At 43.9% G+C, this 18,709-nt stretch overlaps 2 protein-coding genes and 1 long non-coding RNA gene across 3 annotated transcripts in view; 1 reads left to right on the top strand and 2 right to left on the bottom strand.

Annotated features, from left to right (window-relative positions):
* Gcsh (glycine cleavage system protein H) overlaps positions 1–4,626 on the bottom strand; it is a 10,318-nt gene extending 5,692 nt beyond the window's left edge. Inside the window, 4 exon segments of the mRNA XM_015496030.2 lie at positions 671–734; positions 1,858–1,937; positions 4,463–4,574; positions 4,576–4,626. Of these exon segments, the coding sequence (XP_015351516.1) occupies positions 671–734; positions 1,858–1,937; positions 4,463–4,574; positions 4,576–4,611 (292 nt within the window). The 5' untranslated portion in view covers positions 4,612–4,626.
* Positions 1–18,709, top strand: part of LOC125613081 — a 35,011-nt gene that overhangs the window by 1,270 nt on the left and 15,032 nt on the right. The window contains exon 2 of the long non-coding RNA XR_007343582.1: positions 1,040–1,149. This is a non-coding gene — a long non-coding RNA (uncharacterized LOC125613081). The remainder of the gene's footprint in view (positions 1–1,039; positions 1,150–18,709) is intronic.
* Positions 8,803–18,709, bottom strand: part of Pkd1l2 (polycystin 1 like 2) — an 81,775-nt gene continuing 71,868 nt past the window's right edge. Inside the window, exons 39-43 of the mRNA XM_048792395.1 lie at positions 17,668–17,828; positions 14,883–15,093; positions 13,206–13,307; positions 12,644–12,775; positions 8,803–9,124 (exon numbers count right to left, since the gene is read on the bottom strand). Coding sequence (XP_048648352.1) covers positions 8,963–9,124; positions 12,644–12,775; positions 13,206–13,307; positions 14,883–15,093; positions 17,668–17,828 — 768 coding nt within the window. The 3' untranslated portion in view covers positions 8,803–8,962. The remainder of the gene's footprint in view (positions 9,125–12,643; positions 12,776–13,205; positions 13,308–14,882; positions 15,094–17,667; positions 17,829–18,709) is intronic.

The following is an 18,709-nucleotide window of genomic DNA, read 5'->3' as shown; positions in this document are numbered from 1 at the left end:
TCCCCCCCCCCCCCACTTCTCTTGTGTGTGTGTGTATGTGGTAGTGGCATAAGCCAGGGGCACTCTAGCACTGAGTTGTACCCCCCCTTCCTTTTTTTTCATTCTTGAGACAGGACCTCACTAAATTGCTTAGGCTGGCCTCAAATGTGCAATCCTCCCACCTCAGCCTCCCAAATCATGGGATTATAGGTGTGTGCCACCTGGACCCCCAGCCCCTGTTAAACTTAATAAACTTCAGCAAAATTATACAGTACCAATCCACACGTGTAGAGGTGAGGAGGGTGGCATTAAGAGCCATTTCCCTCTCTTTTTGCCTTTCATTATCAAGTCTCAAAATTCTCCTTCTCACCATCCCTTACAGCTAGTGGGGACAAAACAACCCAGACCTGCCTGGTAAAATGTGAGAAAGCCCCTGCTGAGATTTCTGGTCGAGACATTCTTTCTCAAAAAAAAAAACAAAGGAGACCCTGTCCCTCTTCGGACTCTCGAAACACTGAGGCAGAAAGGTTCACCAAGTGGAGGTGTCCTTAATGGCTCTCAGTGAACTAACCCTGTGTCCACCTATCCCCAGCCTTTATGAAACAACAAACCGCTTAGGTGTTCAGGTAAAGACAGACAATGAAAATTCATGGCATGATTTGTGACATTCCAAGATGAGAAAAACTCTTACCTTGTTTTTTCAATTTTGTTCCAACTTCAGGCAGACTACAATAAACAACATCTCCCAGAGCTTCCTAAAAAACAAAAACACAAAAAACTCTTTGTCATCAAATTAAATTTCCCAGTAAGTAGGGACAAAACACTGAATTCCCTGTAATTCAGGCAACGTATTTTTACATTCAGGAGACTAGATTCTTTGGTCTTCCTCTCAACCCTTTAAAAGTGTGCAATCTGTTCTTCATTCAGAAGCTGCACTGCAACGGGCCACCCACCAGCCAAATCTGGCCCCTCACCTGAAGTGACCCCCAGCACAATCTATGTGCTACAAATAGTTACTAGCTCTTCTCAGCACTAACAGACTGCTTTCCCACCTCTGCAGCTCTACTTAGGCCATGATCCCTACTGCTCGAGCTGTATCCTACTCACTGGATCTGTGGACCACAGTCCTAGGAGACATGGACTCCAGGAAATAAGGCTGCTCTCCATCAGGTGAGTGGACCACAATCCCTGGCAGTACCTGGAAACCCCTTCCACCTGTTGTTTACTATGCCGTTTCCATGTGGGTGACTTTCATGGATAAACTCCAGGAGGCAAGGACAGCATCTTACACAGTATTTCCCAAACACTCTGTGCTGCACCCCATGGTACACAGGTATGCTGATAAAGTCAGTGACTCTCGATACCCAAAAATCCATGTAGCATTTCTGAGGAATTGTGTCCTCCCACTTCCTCTTTCTTCTCCTGCCTTGCCCCTTACACAAATCTAATTGAAAGTCACTGTCCCATGCTACTATGAGGTCCGTGGAAATAGGCAAATTAGTAGAGAAAAACTAAATAGGTTTCTATGTGTTAATCTGTGCCTATTTGAGTTTTCCCTCTTCTTTATGGCCCTAGGCCATGTGGGTATCACAGTACCCACAAAATGCTGGCAACCCTCCAACACTTTTGTTTGCTCCTTTTTCTTCTTTCCTTAACTGTTCGATATAAAACCTATGGCCTTCTGGAATAAGGTATGTTTCCTACTCTTAAGCAATAACCCAGGATTTCTTAAAATACCACATACTGACCTAACTAAAGTACACTTTACTTGATTTATCTCTGATTTTCTTCCAAGAGCCTTTTAAAAAGGCTGAAAGTACTATATAAAGTAAGCAAGTTATATGAGAGGACACTATCAAAAATATTTCAAGACAATACCTGTGCAAAATTGCTGATTCCCACTGTTCCAATACCATTTTCTGTAGTTATCCATTCATGTTTCTCTGTGAATTTACGCACTAAAACAGAAGACCAATATTTCAGAAAACCAGCGGCATTGTTTCTTTAAAAGGCCTTACCTTGCTGGTACAGTGATGCACACCTATAATCCCACCTATTATGGACGCTGAAGCAGAAGGATCACTTGAACCCTAGTGTTCAAAGTCAGCCTGGGCAGCAAAGTGAGACCCCCATATTTGGGGTGTCGGAGACAACAACAAAAGATTTAACCTAAAAAAAAATAATGTGCCACTTTAAGTAGAGTTGACCTAAAACATCTTAACTGAAGCTTAATTATAAGGAATGAAACTGGCCTCCTGGAACAATTATAAATTAAGTTCTTAAAGAAAAACTTAAGGGGGATTCTGGGCTACATAGATGGTATATATAGATCTTCGGCTACACATTCAGTTGTCCCTCTTGTCCTGCTACAACTTCAGAACTTTAGATTTTACCAGTTATAAACCCTTACTTTTGAAAGTAACGGCTGGACAAATACAAATGGATGACCTGTCTGAGACTACTGTCCTGGCCATCTTGTCTGATTGTGAAGATAATCTCAGGAGTCAGGTTGTCTGGCAATCACTGAGCAATTGAGCAACCCAAGTGTAGAGGAGGCAGAGCCTTCAAAAGCTCAGTGCACCTAAGGGCACTTATGTCTTTAGCCATAGATTGTTTTTTTTTTTTTTTTAACCAGGCATGCTACTTAGGCTAAAAGCAGTGTTAATACAATTCTCCTTTAACCCTTGGACCAACAGGACAGACTAGGTAAATAATTACTTTCTTACTGGCCTTGAAAAAACATGGTTTTGGGCATCAAGAAATCAGGACTTATAATTCATTAAAATTTTAGATTTTTTTCCCTTTCCAGGTCATTAGATATGTTTCACATTAAATGTTGGTCAGTTTCTTACTATTTATTTGATGCTTCACTAATATTTAACAGGTAACATTTCTTCAGTGTTCCCTATTAACAGAAAGTGTGTTCAGCAGTTACATTATTTCCTTTCATTCACCCAATAACTCTGAGGTTAAGTATTGCCTCCACTTTATGAGGAAAACAGATTCAGAGAGGTTGAATCCATATGCCCAAGATCTCACAGCGGATAAGAGGTAGAACCAGAACTGGAAGTTGGATCTATCTGCTTTTAAAAACCTAGATGCAGCAGGACACGGTGGCGCACACCCATAATCCAGACTCCAGAGCCTGAGGCAGAAGGATGGCAAATTCCAGGTCAGCCTTATTAACTTTAGTGAAACCCTGTCTCAAATAAAAAATAAAGAAAGGTCTGAGGATGTAGCTTAATGGTAAAGAGCCCCTGGGTTAAATCCTCAGTACCAAAAAAGTAAAAAACTAAAAAACAAACAAATCCAGGTACATTTTACCCCATAATACATACAATTCTTGTGTCAATTAAAAATAATAAACAAAAATTAAAACCTAAGTGCTTAACCAGATAATGGGCATTGATAATTTGGACAATATTTAACTATAGATAACTAACAACTGCAAACAGCTAGAGATAGTATAAAGAAAATCCGTAGACATGAAAATAAATTGTCTTGAGAAATGCAGTACCATTGTATTCAAGTTGGTAATGCATTGGAATGTGTCACAAATTGTTGAGGGAATATAAATAAGAAATGTGACTATGCTTCCAACTTTCGAGTAAAATGATCAACAAGCCCAGTTCCAACAGATTTGTAAAACAATGAATTCAATGAGACAACAGCCATATTAATCTATGATCCTAAATTAGCAGCCTGAGTTCTTACAAAATGTAGTTAGTCTTGCAAGTATTTGCGCATAAAGAAAGAAAACTGTTTTTTCCACTCGCTAATTGTGCTAAAGCAGCAAAATGGCCAAGCCATTTGTGGGCAGGTTTCCCAGTTATTTCAAGTCCATTTAAGTTAGGTCTTTTTTCAGCCCCAAGGGCTAATACAGACTTTATAACTCGCTATAACTTCTGTAACAGTCCAGAAGACTTTATCTTTCGTTTTTCGTTTTTAGGAGACAGCTGTTTTCAACATTACGCTCATTTTAGCTAGTAAAAATCTAAATCCAGTTTTAATAAGTGCTTCTCCTTAATTTTACTTGGGAGTTCTCAGTAGTGGCCCATGTAGCAAACTAAAGACAAAGTAAAGACCTCCACATTTAGTCTCACAAGAGCACACAAATCCGAGAGTTACTAAAGTCACAAAGAATCTTAGTGATGCCTGCTTAACTTCTCCAGCACGAGCAGCCAACTCACCTGCGGGAGCTGGCCCATACACCATTACCCGGCTCCTGCAGGCCCCCCCGCCGGCTCCACTTTTTTACCCACGGGACAAAGATCACTAGTGTTTTCTCACGCCTGCTCAAGAGCTAGAGACGCGGCAGGGAAGAGGGAGGCCAGCAACGAGCTGAAGCGCGGGGCAGGGCTCACCCTCGCTCCGCGCCAGGGACTCAGCAGTGGGAGCCCGACGTTCTCCGCGTGCAGCTCAGCCCCGGGAGCGAGCCGAAGGGAGCAAGGCGCCGGCCTGCTCACGTGCCCGCCGCGCTTACCGGAGAGCAGAGTGGATCCGGTGCGCAGCGTCCGAACAGCGCCCGCCCTCACCCGCCAGGGCCGCGGCGGGCAGAGCGCAACGGGCGCAGGGGCTGCACGCAGGCTGCGGGCCCGCAGCCAGCGCGCTCCGGACTGCACGCAGCGCCATATTCGCAAGGGTACAGAGGGTCGCCCACGGCGCCTCTGCCGCCCTGCGACCCCGGCGGGAGTGCGCCGGTTGGACTGCGCGAGTCATGATTGGGCAGTGCGCAGGGGGGGCGGGGACTCCAGGGGCGTACTCGTCTTCGGATAGGGCGACGACGTATGAGAGAGGCGTGGACATGTGGAAGAGTTTGGAGTCGCGGAAGAGGGGCGGGGACTAGTGCCGAGCGGAGGCCTGGCTGGGCCGCTTGGGCTGGGAGGCAGGTCCTACTGGAGGGGAGTGGCTTCTTCTGGGACATTCTCGGGAGCTGTAGGGCTTGGCCCGCTGGCCCAGCGGCTCCCTGGCCCGCGGAATGCGTGCAGAGCAGCGTCACCGCGGTAGCGGTGAGCAAAGCTCCAGATTGGAGATGGTTTTGCTGGGCCGGCTTATTTCCCTGCCCTCGAGTCCTGAGAGGATAAGGCACCTCCAGTTCCGTTAAAGGATGCGATCCCGCCCTTCTACACAGGAGCAAGGTCATCCAGAGCTGGATTCATTCCAACCCAAAGATGATTATTGGGCATTAGCCAAAGTCGCATAGACACATGCAGTTCCTCTGACTTTTTTGAAATATTGAAAACAGTTCCGGAGCCCACTTTATTTCCTTACAAGATCCCGAGAGGCCCCAAAGAGACAGGCAGAACCGGGAATATTCCAGAGGGCAAAGAACTTACCAAGAGTCAGGAATGGCTTCTTGGTGGAAGTTGAACTGGAGCCAGTCTCTAACTCAGGAGTGTCCAAAAGGCCAAGCTGAGACTCAGCACGGACAGTTCCTTGCTTAATCAGCCAGCCCTGTGACCAAGTCGTTCTGAGAAAAGCCCAAGTCCTTGTCCAGATTCTAGAGTACAGAAAATAATTAAGTTCTGGGAAAGACCTCACGTTCAACACAGATTTTATACAGTAGGCCCCATCACCAAAGAAATACTGGAGTCCCTCAGTACCACCAGGTGGGCCCAGGTGGATTTTTGCACTGAGCTGGCCCAGGCCTATAGGAAGGATTGTCAGCACATTGTGCAGAGGCATGCAAGGTCTGTCATGCTCCTTTTTTTTTTTTTTTTCCTGAGTAAATTATGGCCACCTATTGAGTCCTTGTTATGTGCCTGGCACTGTGCAAATGTCCTCTTGTTAATCCTTCTCAAACCCCACTCTGGAAGGTATCACTCTCATTTCATAGATGAGTCCTGGAGACTCAGAAAGGTTAAGTAACTTGCCCAAGAGTGGAATGGGAGGGCTTAAGTATAGCTTAAGTAGCTGCTAGGCAGCAGTAGTAGGATTTTACATATAGGCTTCTACTTGCCTCCATTTGGGATACTGACTGGATCACATTGATGGACTGTACACTCCAGATCTTGGCTACCTTTTATAATGTCAGTATTCTCTTTGTATTGTTGTTTTGTCACTAGTCAATGCGGTACAGTGGAGCCCATGCCCTAAAATTCTTATCGTCAACTTGACTAGCTCATTTGGTGGGAAGAAGAAGATTACATAGCAATGAGTGGAACATATCACAGGCCCTTCCACCAAAAATAAAGTAGCAAATGTGTCTTTTTTTCCCTAACAAGCACTGAGTATAGCAAAAATCCTCACTCACCTCCAACTTGATAATCTTTAACATTCACACCTTGAGTTTTGAAAGTTCATCTATTGCATATTTGGTACAAGCACCTGAAAACAAGGTGATCATTTCTTCTGGGTGTCAGGAGAGTCCCATCCATCTTAGGCTGATAGACATCTTTTCCTCTTAACAGAACTAAAGGAGGTGTCTGTTTGATATTTATAGTCAAGAGGGAAGTGGAGAGTAAATGAGAAAGAGGGAATGAAGAGATGAAGAATTTAAAACTCCAGATGTTAGACCTTTTCTTGTTTGAAACAGGCATCATACATATCTGGATGAGTCTGTACTAGTCTATTGGGAAATGTGTGAAGACCTTGCTATGGGTTATTTGGTCGATCTCTCTGTGTAAATAGTTCATGTTTATACATGATGCAATAAATGGGCCTTTGGGTAATAGAAGATGAAATTCCCAAAGTTCTATGTCTATTGCAAATTATATGACTCTCTGTTTATAAACGATCCTGAGCCTGTGGGTCTGTGGGTTTTGGTTGTCAAGGTAGTAAGATAGGATCCTGATTCAATTGACATGGGATGTCTAAGGTCTCATCCACCTAGAAAACCAGCAGTAGTTCATTGCCAGGGATAAGACAGCCATTTAAGGACCTCATCAAATATGTATTTTTCCTCTTATCGTTCTGCTCTGCCATATTCAGTTTTTCCCCCTATGGCCTCAAGGTAGCTGCCAAAGTTCCAGGTGTTTTATATCAGACAGTGTCAGCAGCATAGGAACCCTATCTCTGTGAGTCTCTTTATATTAGCAAGGAGACCTCTCCCAAGGTACTCCCAAAGTACCTTAGAGACAGAACTCCATTCACTTTTTACTAACCAGAACTGTCACAATCACATGGCTACCTAAACCACTCACTGTCAAGAGAAATGGTTTGCCAAAGCCATTACAAATTAGGGTTTACCTTGAGGTGGCTGCATGAGTTGTGTGGGAGTGAAGCCAGATTTAAAGTCAGGTAGTCAGTGTAGTTAGGTAAATCGGGTCTAATATCAAGTAAGATCCAAAATGGAGGCCATGTTTAGAATGAATTCTGGGAAAAGTTGAACAACTCTTGGAATGTTAATGAAGTCCAGGAAAAGTCCAAGGCCCAGAGCCCATCCCAAAGAAGTGTTAATGAACAGCCCCCAGCAAACTTGAAGATGCTGACTCAGAAATCCTTCCTGACCAGATTACTTCTTTGGCCCACCCGTGCCCCACCCTTGACAGAACAAAGGAATGTGACAGGAATGCGGGAAAGCTAAATGAAGACTTCAGCTATAAAAATGGGAGACAACTGTGCTTCCACGGATTCCATCTCTTGGGTCCCCTTCTTCCTCCAGGAGAAGTCTTTTCTGCTGTCCTTTAATAAAGCCTCTACTTTCCACTCTAAACTTGCCTCGGCGTGCTACTCTGGTGTTATACTTCAACATTTGGGAAGCAACAGCGGTAACAGGAGGTGTGGATGGCTAACTGAACAAAGCAATGGGATGGATTTGGGTTAGGGCACCTCCTAGCAATGGGATGGATTTGGGTTAGGGCACCTCCAGTATCTGCTATAAGGGATGTGTGAGGAAGATCATTTCCTGTGTGGCGAGGGAAGTGTTCAGTCATCTACACCAATGGCTGTAAGTCCTTTTTTCTCCAGACTTGTGGTTCCCAAGTTCAGCATGTTATCAAGTCTCTCTTCCCCTTGGAGTCCTCTAGGGAGCTTCAAAAATATTGATGCCTGAGTCCCAGCCCAGAGATTTGATGTGTTGGGGTGAAGTCTAGGGGTTCTAGCATGCAGCCACAGCTTAGGACCACCAGTGGAGATCACAGTTCCTGGAGTGTCATGTAGGAACATTCACCCTGATGAGGTGCTTCAGTATCTGGAACCTTGGCCTGAGAAGTCTGGGAATCATTGTGGATGCCAGGAGATCCTACAGTGCACACTGAGCAAACCAAAACTCTGACAATTTCATGCCAAAGAACTTGCATAAAGTATAATCATCCAGCATTACTCACATTTATTTGGTCCAGAAACTATCATGGATTGGATTGTGTCCCCTAAAGAGATAGGTCAAAGTCCTAACCCACCTCTTCAGAGTATGACTGTGTTGGGATAGAGTCATGCATTAGTTAATTCAAGTCATACTGCAGTAGGGTGAATCCCTAATCCAATATGACTGGCACCCTGATGAGAAGAGTCACAGAAAATGCCAAGTGCCAGGACAGAAGTGATTCATCTACAAGCTAAGGAACACCAAGGCTTACTAAGAAATTCAAAAGCTGGAAAAGGCATAGATTATTCCCTAGTACCACAGAGGAAACATGGCCCAGTAATACCTTGATCTTAGACTTCTGGCTTCCAGAGTTATTATAAAACAATAACTCTCTGTTGTTTAAGCCATCTGGTGTGTGATACTATTCTAGCAACCCAAGGCTACTAATACCACACCCGTGGTTGGTATTCAGAGAAGCTCTGAACAAGCATTGTTTGAAGGTAACCCCTGATTGACCAAAGAGATAAGACAACTGCTCTGTAGAGAAGACTTTTATTTCTAAGGGGAAATGCATTGGAACAAACAGGCTCTCACAGGGGGGCAATTTTATGCATGTAGGTAGATATCTTTTTTTTTTTTTTTCAACTTGCTGGTTTCGTAAGTCGTCTACAGACACAACCATTATCCCAGAGAGACTTTAGAATCATTGTAAGCACAGGCCTGGGGTGGATGAACACCTTAAACATTGGGCACAGATTGTGCTGGTTGAGGAACCCAAGCCTTGGGGGCAGATTCAGCCTGGTCACTGCCGCTCTGAGGGTCCTCTCCTTTATAGCTAATGCCTAGGAAGCTGAATATTTTCATCAGAAGCAAATCGATGATCTCTTCTTCCTCTGACAGCTGCAAGAGAGAAAAGACCAAGCAATGTATTTGCAACCATTCTCTTTGGAGGGTTTTCTTTCTATAGGGAAACCATGGTTTTATTGTCCCAGCCTGAGTTCACTTTATTGCTTTTGGTGGGGTTTTATGGTGTTTTGTTTGGTTTGGTTTTGAGGGGATTGAACCCATGGTTGCTTTACCGTGGAGCCACATACCCAGCCCGTTTTATTTTTTATTTTGAAACATGGTCTCCTTAAGTGCTGAGGCTGGCCTCGAATTTGCAATCCTCCTGCCTCATCCTTCTGAGTCACTGGGATCACAAGAACACAGGTGTATGCCACTTGCTAGGCCTGAGATCACTTAATCATTTAGGTTTTTCTGAGGTTATTTGTTTGTTTGTGGAACTGGCGATTAAACTCATGACTTGATGCATGCTAGGTAAGTGCTCTTCCACATTCCCAGCCCTTTTCTGGGGTTGTGATGGCACCTTCTAAGGATCCCAGGGATGTGTGCTTCCTCCTTTCCCCCACTGGGCTCCCTCCTTTTCTTCAATGAGCATGCCTGGGTTTTCCTGACAACATTTTAAATCCCAAGCTGAACTAGAGAAAGACTAGGCCAGGCTAGTTGACCTGAATTTAAGCAGCACAGGCAACATGCGGACCCTCTTTGATAACCGTCACCCATTTCCCTCTAGATCAGTGTTTATAGTGTCTCTTTCTTTTGTTCTTTATTATTAGTACTTCCTGCTCTGCTTACCTCCTAGCCTAGCCTGGTATGAGAGGAAATTATGGGAAATGGAAAACTGTCTCCAATTTTCCCACATTTCTCAACCACTTATATGTGAAAAATGCCAGTTCCACAAACAAACAAATAACCTCAGAAAAACCTAAATGATTAAGTGACTTTTATAGCAAAGAAAAAAAATGTAGGAAATAGTAATGATAGACTGTACTTAAAGGCTGTAGGTATCAAAAAATTACATTTAGTAAACTAGTCAGAAAATATCCTCCACCACTCCCAACAGAGGCTATTAAAAATTTATGTACAAAGGTCCTCACACATTGCTACTAAGAATATAAAACAGTGCAGCTGCTTTGGAAGACAGTCTGACAGTCACTCAAACAGTTAAACAAAACATATCCAGGGACTGTGGAAGCAGATCACTGGTAGAATGCTTTCCTAGCATGCATGTAGCCCATGGTCAATCCCCAGCACTCAAAAAAAAAAATGTCCAAACAAAATCATGCACATAAATATGCATATAACATTATTCATAGTAGCCAAAATATGGAAATGACCCAAAGATCCATCAACAGACAAATGGATGGTAATCTGTGGTATATCCATGAAATGAAATATGATTCACACACCGTTATCCTAAGAGGAAGAAGCCAGCCATAAAAACTAATATATATATGTATATCCCCATTTATATGAAATGTGCAGAATGGGCAAATCAAAAAAAAAAGAATAGAAAGTAGATTAGTTGTTTTCTGGGGGCTGAAAATATGGAATTTGGGGAATGACTAGTGGTGAGTATAGGGTTTCTTTTTGGGGTAATGAAAATGTTCTAGAATTTGGTAATTGTGCTAGTTGCACAGCTCTGAACATACTAAAAAACATTTAATTACACATTTTAAAATGGTGACTGTTACACATGTGAATTATCTTTTCATTCAAAACAGAATTTCTGGACCAAAAATTAGTCAGCCTTCTGTGTACTAAGTTCAATTAAAGGTGTCTGTGTAACTGCCTGACACCTCCACCTCAAAAATAGGGTATAATTGGAATACCTGGGTATCAAAATTGCTCCCTGATAAAGGCAAACATGTTTCCTGAACACTATAAAATCATTTTCAAGATATCAGATCTGTGCAGGGCAAAGACACTGTGGTATAATAGGAAATATATTTGACCTTTGTCCCTGGTTCCTCCCCCAGAGCTCCTAAAACCACTGCAATTTCCTGAGTGACAGCAGTGCACTTTGCTGTTCCATAACAAGCCTTCATGAGCACACCTGAGCTTATGCTAATGAGGTAACTTAGGACAGGACCCCTAGATAGCTTCAGGATGGGGCTATCACCAGAAAGATCTGTCTAACCCACCAAGCTTCAGGATGGGGCTATCACCAGAAAGATCTGTCTAACCTACCAGTCTCCAGGAGAAGAAGGAGCAGTGCAGAGTGGAATCAATCCTTATAAAAAGTCTCAAATGGCAAGATGTGAAGAGTGTTGCTAAATCCATGAAGGTGCTAGGAGGGTGGCTCACCCAGAGGGTGCATGGAAGTGCCACACCCTTCCCTCTCACCTTACCTCTGTGCCTCTTCATCTAGCTATTCATGTGCATCCTTGCACCCTTTATAGTAAATGGGTTTATGCTATTTATTCTATTTTATCTTAAAATTTATTATAATGTCCTTTAAAATAAGTAAGAGTTTTCCTGAGTCTTGAGAGCTGAGTTAGCAAGTTAATTGAGCTCAAGGAGAGAGTTATGGGAACCCTGACTGGTCAGCAATATAGATGACACCTACAACTAGCAGTGCATCTGAAGTGGGGGCAGTCTTATGGGACTGAGTCCTCTGCCTGAGTGATTGACACTACCTTCAAGCATATAGCATCACAACTAGATCAATTTATAGGACATTCCGTTGGTGTCCACTGGAATGTTGGTGTGGGGAAAACCTCACAAAATTTCCTGGCTTCTGGAAAAGCAGCTCTCTCTTCCAAATGATCCGTTAACATGGTTATGCATTGCAACTTAGAGAAACACATCACTGCTCTTGGACAGAAATGTAAAAATCAGAGAATGAGTTGTAAGGATTTGTAGGTATGTAGTTTTAGGAAAGATTTAGTTTTAGGAAAGATTTTAGGGAATCTGGGCAGGGAAGGGAGAGCTAGTACAGCTACACCTCCAGAAGGACATTAAAACACATCCAAGTCAACCTAGGCTCCAACCTCACCTCTTCTCCTTTCTAGCTCTGGTCCTAAGTCGGGGATCTCAACTCTGTGGGCATCAGGTTCCTTCTCTGTAGCATGTGGCTGGATTTGTGTACTTCCCTGAGCTTGGCCTTTCACTATTCCCGACCTGTGAGGCACACTAGGACTAACAGTCACCCGTGGTTGGAGGTTGACCAAGGGGCCCCAGCTCGACCCTCGTGAGCCACACTACTGTGGCAGAGGTTTCAGATTGTAGTACAGAGTTCTCAACCTTGGCTAGACATTCATATCACTGCAGAGATTTTAAAAATGCCAACTCCAGGGTTGTCCCTGAGCTTCTTGTGTTGGTTTCAGGAGTAATTCCAAGGTATAGTCAGGGCCAAGAATCACTGGAGAGCAGGAGACCCCATTCTAGGCCCAGCACTGCCCTTCACTTGCTTGTGACATCGAGGAAGTAATTTTCTCCTGGGCCTTAGTTTCCCTTCCTGAGAAATTGGTGTTTTGAGTTATACTGGTCTCTGAAATTCACCATCTAATGTTACTCAGCCAGAGTCTTCATAGTTCAAGGTTAATTAAAAGGCAAGAATAGGCCAAAGGAACTCACCTGACCACACTTCTGCTCCTCGCTGAAGGCCACCAGAATGACAGAGATAAATAGATTCAGCACCACAAATGTCATGAAAATAATGCAGGACCCAATTAGGAAGGAACCAAGCACAGGACTGTAGCTCAGCACCTGAAAGTAAGAAGGCCATCCATTCCTGGTATCCTTTGTGCAAGCTGCCACCCCATTCCCTAGGACCATAAGAGGGAAATTAGACCTTGGAGCTGGGCAGAGCTCTCTGGAGCTGGCCCAGGGAAGGGAGTCGGGGGTGGGGTGGCCCTCCTGCCCACCACTACTTCCTCCAAAGACAGGTGCCAGTCCTGGCTACTGCCAAGAATACTCCTGTTGGAGACCCCCAGCATAGTCCTCCTAAGCATCCACTGCCTTGTGTTCTGTGAGCAGGGGTCTCCAAGGCAGGCTGCCTAGACAAAGGGGAACATATGACCAAAGCTGCCCTGTGCTTGCCAGGCCATGGACCAGAAGGATGATGGGGGTGGTGGGGAGAGATTTTTCTACTTTTCACAGAGACACAGTGTGGTTGCAGAGTCCGCCCCACCATTACCTCCTCATAGTTGAAGATTCCTAGCTGAAGGCTGATCATCGTTTCTGCTGCATCAAAGAGGGTCTTGTAGGAACGGAGTTTCCAACCAAATATTAAGTTTGACTATCATAGAAAGAGACCTCATGAGCAGGGAAAAGAGCATGAATCCCCAAATCCTGCTGTTTGACACAGCTACCTCCTTGGTCTGGCCTGGCCAAGCTGTCCATACCCACCCAGACATGCAGGTGGTGTATATACATCCAGTTTTGTGTGGAAGGTGTGTTTTTCTCTGTGGGCCTTTGCATACAAGACCACATGTGTCCTGTGTGATTGCATGGACCTGTACACCTGTGGACATCATACCTGCATACCTATGCTGTGTGCATGCAGGCACCCACCACCTAAGCCCCTGCTGCTTTCACCAGATGGCTATGCAAAGAAAGTAGGGAAAGTGGACATTATGATGCCCCACCCTCTTTCCTCCGGGGCAGTTGGATTGGATGGACAATGGGCTTTGCCCATCTGGGCATGGCTTTCCCCTCAACACACAACCCTTCCCCAGATTTTCCCAGGGCTGCGGTGTCAGAGGAAGGCCCAAAACCACATGGCTCTGAGTTGGTGACTTCTGGCCCCAGAGGACACTGCAATGTCCTTGCACTGCAAATGGCAGACTGAACAAATTGACATGAATTAGAGCATTTGAATAAAACCACCTCTTTCAGCATACACCCTCGACCACTCCATCGGTGTGCCCTACCCTGTTTTTGAGCGGGGGACAGGAAGAAAGAGGTGGCCAGGGATGGAAGGGGAAGTCAGGGCAGAGATGATAGGGATACCCAAGGGTTGAAGGTAAAGGCAGAGTGGGGACTAGAATGTAATGGACGTGTGGTCAAGGAAAGGTGGGAGATAGGAGACTAGATGTGGTCAAGGTGAGAATGAGAAGGGGTCAGGATCAACATAGGGCTAAAGAGTCAAAGATGAGTGGGGGGCAGGAGTATGATGGAAATCGTGGATTAGCTGAGCATCAGGATTGGGGTTCATATGTGGATGGAGATCAGGATGTGGCAGGGTTGGAAGAGGTCTTAGTTTCTCACATTACTTGGTAATAAGAAAGAGTTGAATGTTTTTATGGTTTTTTTGTTCTATTTTGTTTTCCAGTCATTAAAGATGTGATTGTCAGAATGTGCTCAGTGTTAAGGGGTTGAATGAAACAGCATTGATCCTGCTAAATTCAGACCTTATGTCTGTGGCAACAGTGCTGACATGGCCTGTGGACAGTCAACCCTCACTTTCCCATCCCTACCCTAACTCAAGGACAGGGGTGACCCAGGACATCCACCAGCACAGTAAGAGTTCTCTGTGCCTGCCTGGGTATTAGCCCTGTGCCTTCTGAACAACTGGATATCAGGAGAACAGGCAGAGTCTGGCTGCAGAAAGGAATCCATCATTGGAAGGAGTTGGACTCTTTCAGTTCCAGAGCCTATGCTTCCTTACTCCTACTAACTAAGATCCCTAGTCTTTGCCATTTGATGTGGCCATCTCATGAGCACCCAGATAAAATACCCAAGACTCAGAAGGATCTGCCATCTTCCTCAGGTTCCCAGAGTCTCCCTGGCCCTAACTGTTCACTCCACACCACCTGGTAGTCTTGGCTTCCATGGACATCAGCTCTGAGGTTTTCCCAAAGGAGCCACTCACCGCAATGGAATAAGCCAGGAGCATGATAATAATGATGGTAATAAAGCCTGAAATATCGCCCCAGGCCCGGCGTAGAGCCGAGGTGATCATGTTCATTTTGGGATTCAACCTGAGAAGATGCCAAAGCTTCACTGTAGACAGGAGTACCAGGAAGGCAATAATGTATCCAAGGGCAGCATCAGCTGCTGCTGTCTCACTGAAACTGATCCCCCTGTGGGAACAAAATGGGAAGTCTGGGTCTTAGAGACCATAAGCAATGCAGCTAAAATCCATCTGGATTCAGGATTAGACACATATTGTCTCTGGTCTCAGAGGCTATCAGATCCAGAAACAGATCTCGGGGAGAGAAGTCCTATTCCCCAAACTGGTGATGTTGATGATAGTGATGGTGATGTTATAGTGATGATGGTGGTGATATTGATGATAGTAATGACAATGGTGATGATGTTGACAATGATGGTTGTGATGTTGAGGATAGTGATGATAGTGGTGATGGTAATGATGATGGTGGTGATATTGATGATAGTGTTGATGATGGTGATGATGATGGGTTGATAATTATGATGATGATGGTGATAATGGGAATGATGATGGAGATGAGAATGGTAATGATATTGGTTGGTGGTATTGGTGAAGATAGTGATGATGGTGGTAGTGACAATGAGAATAATGATGTTAGGATGATGGTGATGATGATGATGATGAAGATGATGATGTAATCATGAAGGCTATGGTTATGACGTTCATGAAGCCTTTAATTAGCTGTCTTTATTAAAGGTTGTAGAACTAGAGAGAAAAGGTAAAGGAGGAATCCTTTCAGGATTAAGGGGATAGAGCTAAGAGACATCTTTGAGCCTCCCTCTCCTTGCTTTGAGGCCAGTAGATGCCACCCCCTCTGCACACTTGTCTGAGTGTACATCTATAGCTGCCCTGTATTTGAAGGAAGGGTCAAAGAAGTATCCATTTGTTGTACTAAGTGAAACTTCATTTGCTTAGTCTCATTTGAACTTCAAGATGAAGTACATCTTGCCAGGCATGGTGATGCATGCCTGTAATCCCACCAACTCAGGAGGCTGAAGCAGAGGATTGCAAGTTCAAGCCAGTCTCAGCAACTTAGTGAGGCCCTAAGCAACTTAGCGAGACTCTGTCTCAAAATAAAAAAGGCAAGGGAGGTGGCTCAGTGGTTAACTGCCCAGTACCAAAAAAAAAAAAACATGATAAAGTATAGCTTACTGTTTCCTTTTCATAGATAAGGAGAGAAAGTTGGCACAAGGTCATTCAGCTAGTGACATAAACAGTCATTTGTGAGTGGTAAGATAAGTTGAAACCTACATATGTCTGATTTCTAAATCCAGGTTGTGCCCAACATCACACCTTGTTCCATTCTCTTCTTGTGCCTTTGTACTTTAAATTCATTCTTAACTATAAAGAGAAAATCATACTACAGAAAAATATTGAATGATCCCAAGTTTGTAAAAGCTTAGGATATATATATATATTTATATCTCCTACATTTTATATATATATAAAATGTATTATATATTATATGTTATATATAATATTTATGTGTTATATATGTTATATGTATGATAATATATAGTATTTATTATATATCAACATAATAAATATTAAATTAACTCCTTAAATTGAGCAATACTTCTAGTATCATATATTATTTTAATATGTTTTATATATAGGGGCTTGGGGATGTAACTTATTCATAGAACACATGTTTAGCGTGCCAAAGTGCCTGGGTTCAATTTCCAGGACCGAATAAACCAAAGTTATATCATACACAGATACACATACATACATTCATGGGTGTGACACAAAGAAGATCTAAATGTTGGTTTGTTGAATGAATGAGACAATGTTAGAGGTTAGGAGTAGAGTTCAAATTCTGACTCCAGTATTTACTTGCTGTGTGACCTTGTGCAAACAATTTAACCTCTCTAAGCCTCATTACAAATAATTCTCTTATTTGTAAAAAAAAGAGAAGATAAGACCATCTCTTAGAAGTCTAAGGAATATTAAGATAGGTAAGAAAGTGCTTTCACAGTGGTTTTGTAGGGCTGGAGATATAGCTCAGTGATAGAGCACCTGGCCAGCATGTGTGAAGCCCTGGGATTTTCATGACAGTGTACAACATCCAGCAAATAACTCAATAAATATTGTTTATATCTATAAAAAGAGTGAGACAAGAAACACCATGACCCCAAATAAGCCACAGGGATCCTGGATCCACATAAGCTAGATTTAAGTTACTTCTCTGCCAAAGTTAAGCTCTATGGTCGTGGGGAAGTCACATGACCTCCCTGAGCCTCAATTTCTTTGTTAAACAGGGCACTGATAACATCACTCTTCATCAGTTCTTATGTATCCTGTGAACACATAAGATATGTATGAACTCACCCTGCATAAGACATAGTGGACGCTTAACATGTTGTAGCAGTTGTGGAGCTACTTGGGCTCTAATACTTGCAAGAGCTCCCCCAAAGACCAGGAAGGACTTCAGCAGCATACCACATGGTCCTACATTTTGGTAAGATTTACCAAGGTTAGCTATGTTGTATTTTGTCTTTAAAGGGTCCTCTCCAGTTGTATCTGCTTCAGGCACCACAGCTGAATCTAGGTGGCAACTGCAATTATTTCTACCAGGTGTGTCCCCTGGTCTGCTGAGGTCCACAGGATTTCCAAAGCCTCCCTGACCCCTGGGCCTCAGACAGCTAGAAGGAGGAGAGTCAGTCGGGGAGGGGGGGGCAGGGGAGCTGAGACAGCCACTTACTCCTCCCTGTGGCTCCTGTAGCGCTGCAGGTCACGCTCCACAAGGACAGCCCTCTTCACAAACACTGCCAGGGCACTCCAGCTGACCAGGATGATGGCTAGTTCCAGAAGATTCCACTTGCTGCAGAAATAGCCCCACTTCTGCTTCCTCATGAGCTTGCCCTAGGAAAAGAGCCTGAGCTTCTGCTAAAGGCTGCAGACCATGATCACTATCCCCTTACCCCACAGCTGCTCCTGTCCCCACCAGAGGGCTCTCTAGCAGGGGTTACTGATCCCAGCAAGGCTGTCCAGCCCTGGCCCCACCTACACAGAGTGCCTTAAGGCCTCTCTCCAACCTTGTATAGACTTCTCCCCTTGTCCTGGCTGTAGGATTTATAAGAATAAATACAATATCTACTAAGAAAACAACTGAATTCTCTCTGATGCGGCAAAAAAAAAAAAATGTGTGTGTGGGGGGGTACTCTCCTCCCACCCTCACTTTTCCAAGAGACTTTACTTTAGAAAACTTATAAACTCTGTGCCCCTTGAAAGTGTACATACGTCTTTCCAAAAGTCAAACAAGCCTCCTGCCAGTTTTACAACTCAGAAATGTCTTTCTCAAGGACTGGAGAGCCATCTTTTTGGAAGGCAATTATGAAGGGAGATAGTGCCCCTTCTCAGGGTGTTCTCTGCGTGTGGGGTAGGTGCCCACCTCCTCAGGCTCCTAACTCAAGTGCCAGCCCTTCTCCTGTCATAAAGGCTAAAGCTTATTTTTCCTTTTTATTTAGGCAGTTAGAAAACTGCCTAAATAAATATTATATATATGATAATATATAATATATATTATACTTTATATATTACATGTATGATAAATATTATAAATATTTACATATAAATATGGTGATTCCCAGGTGAAATTAGAAAGGATGAGGTGACAAATGGTGCAGTCCAGTCCTCTGCTTGAGGGTGCCTGTCACCCCCTTCAGAGCAGGAGTGCTGTGGGTTCTATCTGCTTCACTAAACTGCAGGTTGTGCTCACCTTCTGTCTTTGCAACCCCTAGAGC

The sequence above is a fragment of the Marmota marmota genome, unplaced genomic scaffold, assembly GCF_001458135.2.
Source record: "Marmota marmota marmota unplaced genomic scaffold, marMar, whole genome shotgun sequence".
Taxonomy (NCBI): domain Eukaryota; kingdom Metazoa; phylum Chordata; class Mammalia; order Rodentia; family Sciuridae; genus Marmota; species Marmota marmota.
Note: the sequence above shows the minus strand (reverse complement) of the source record. Positions and strands in the feature narration are given on the sequence as shown.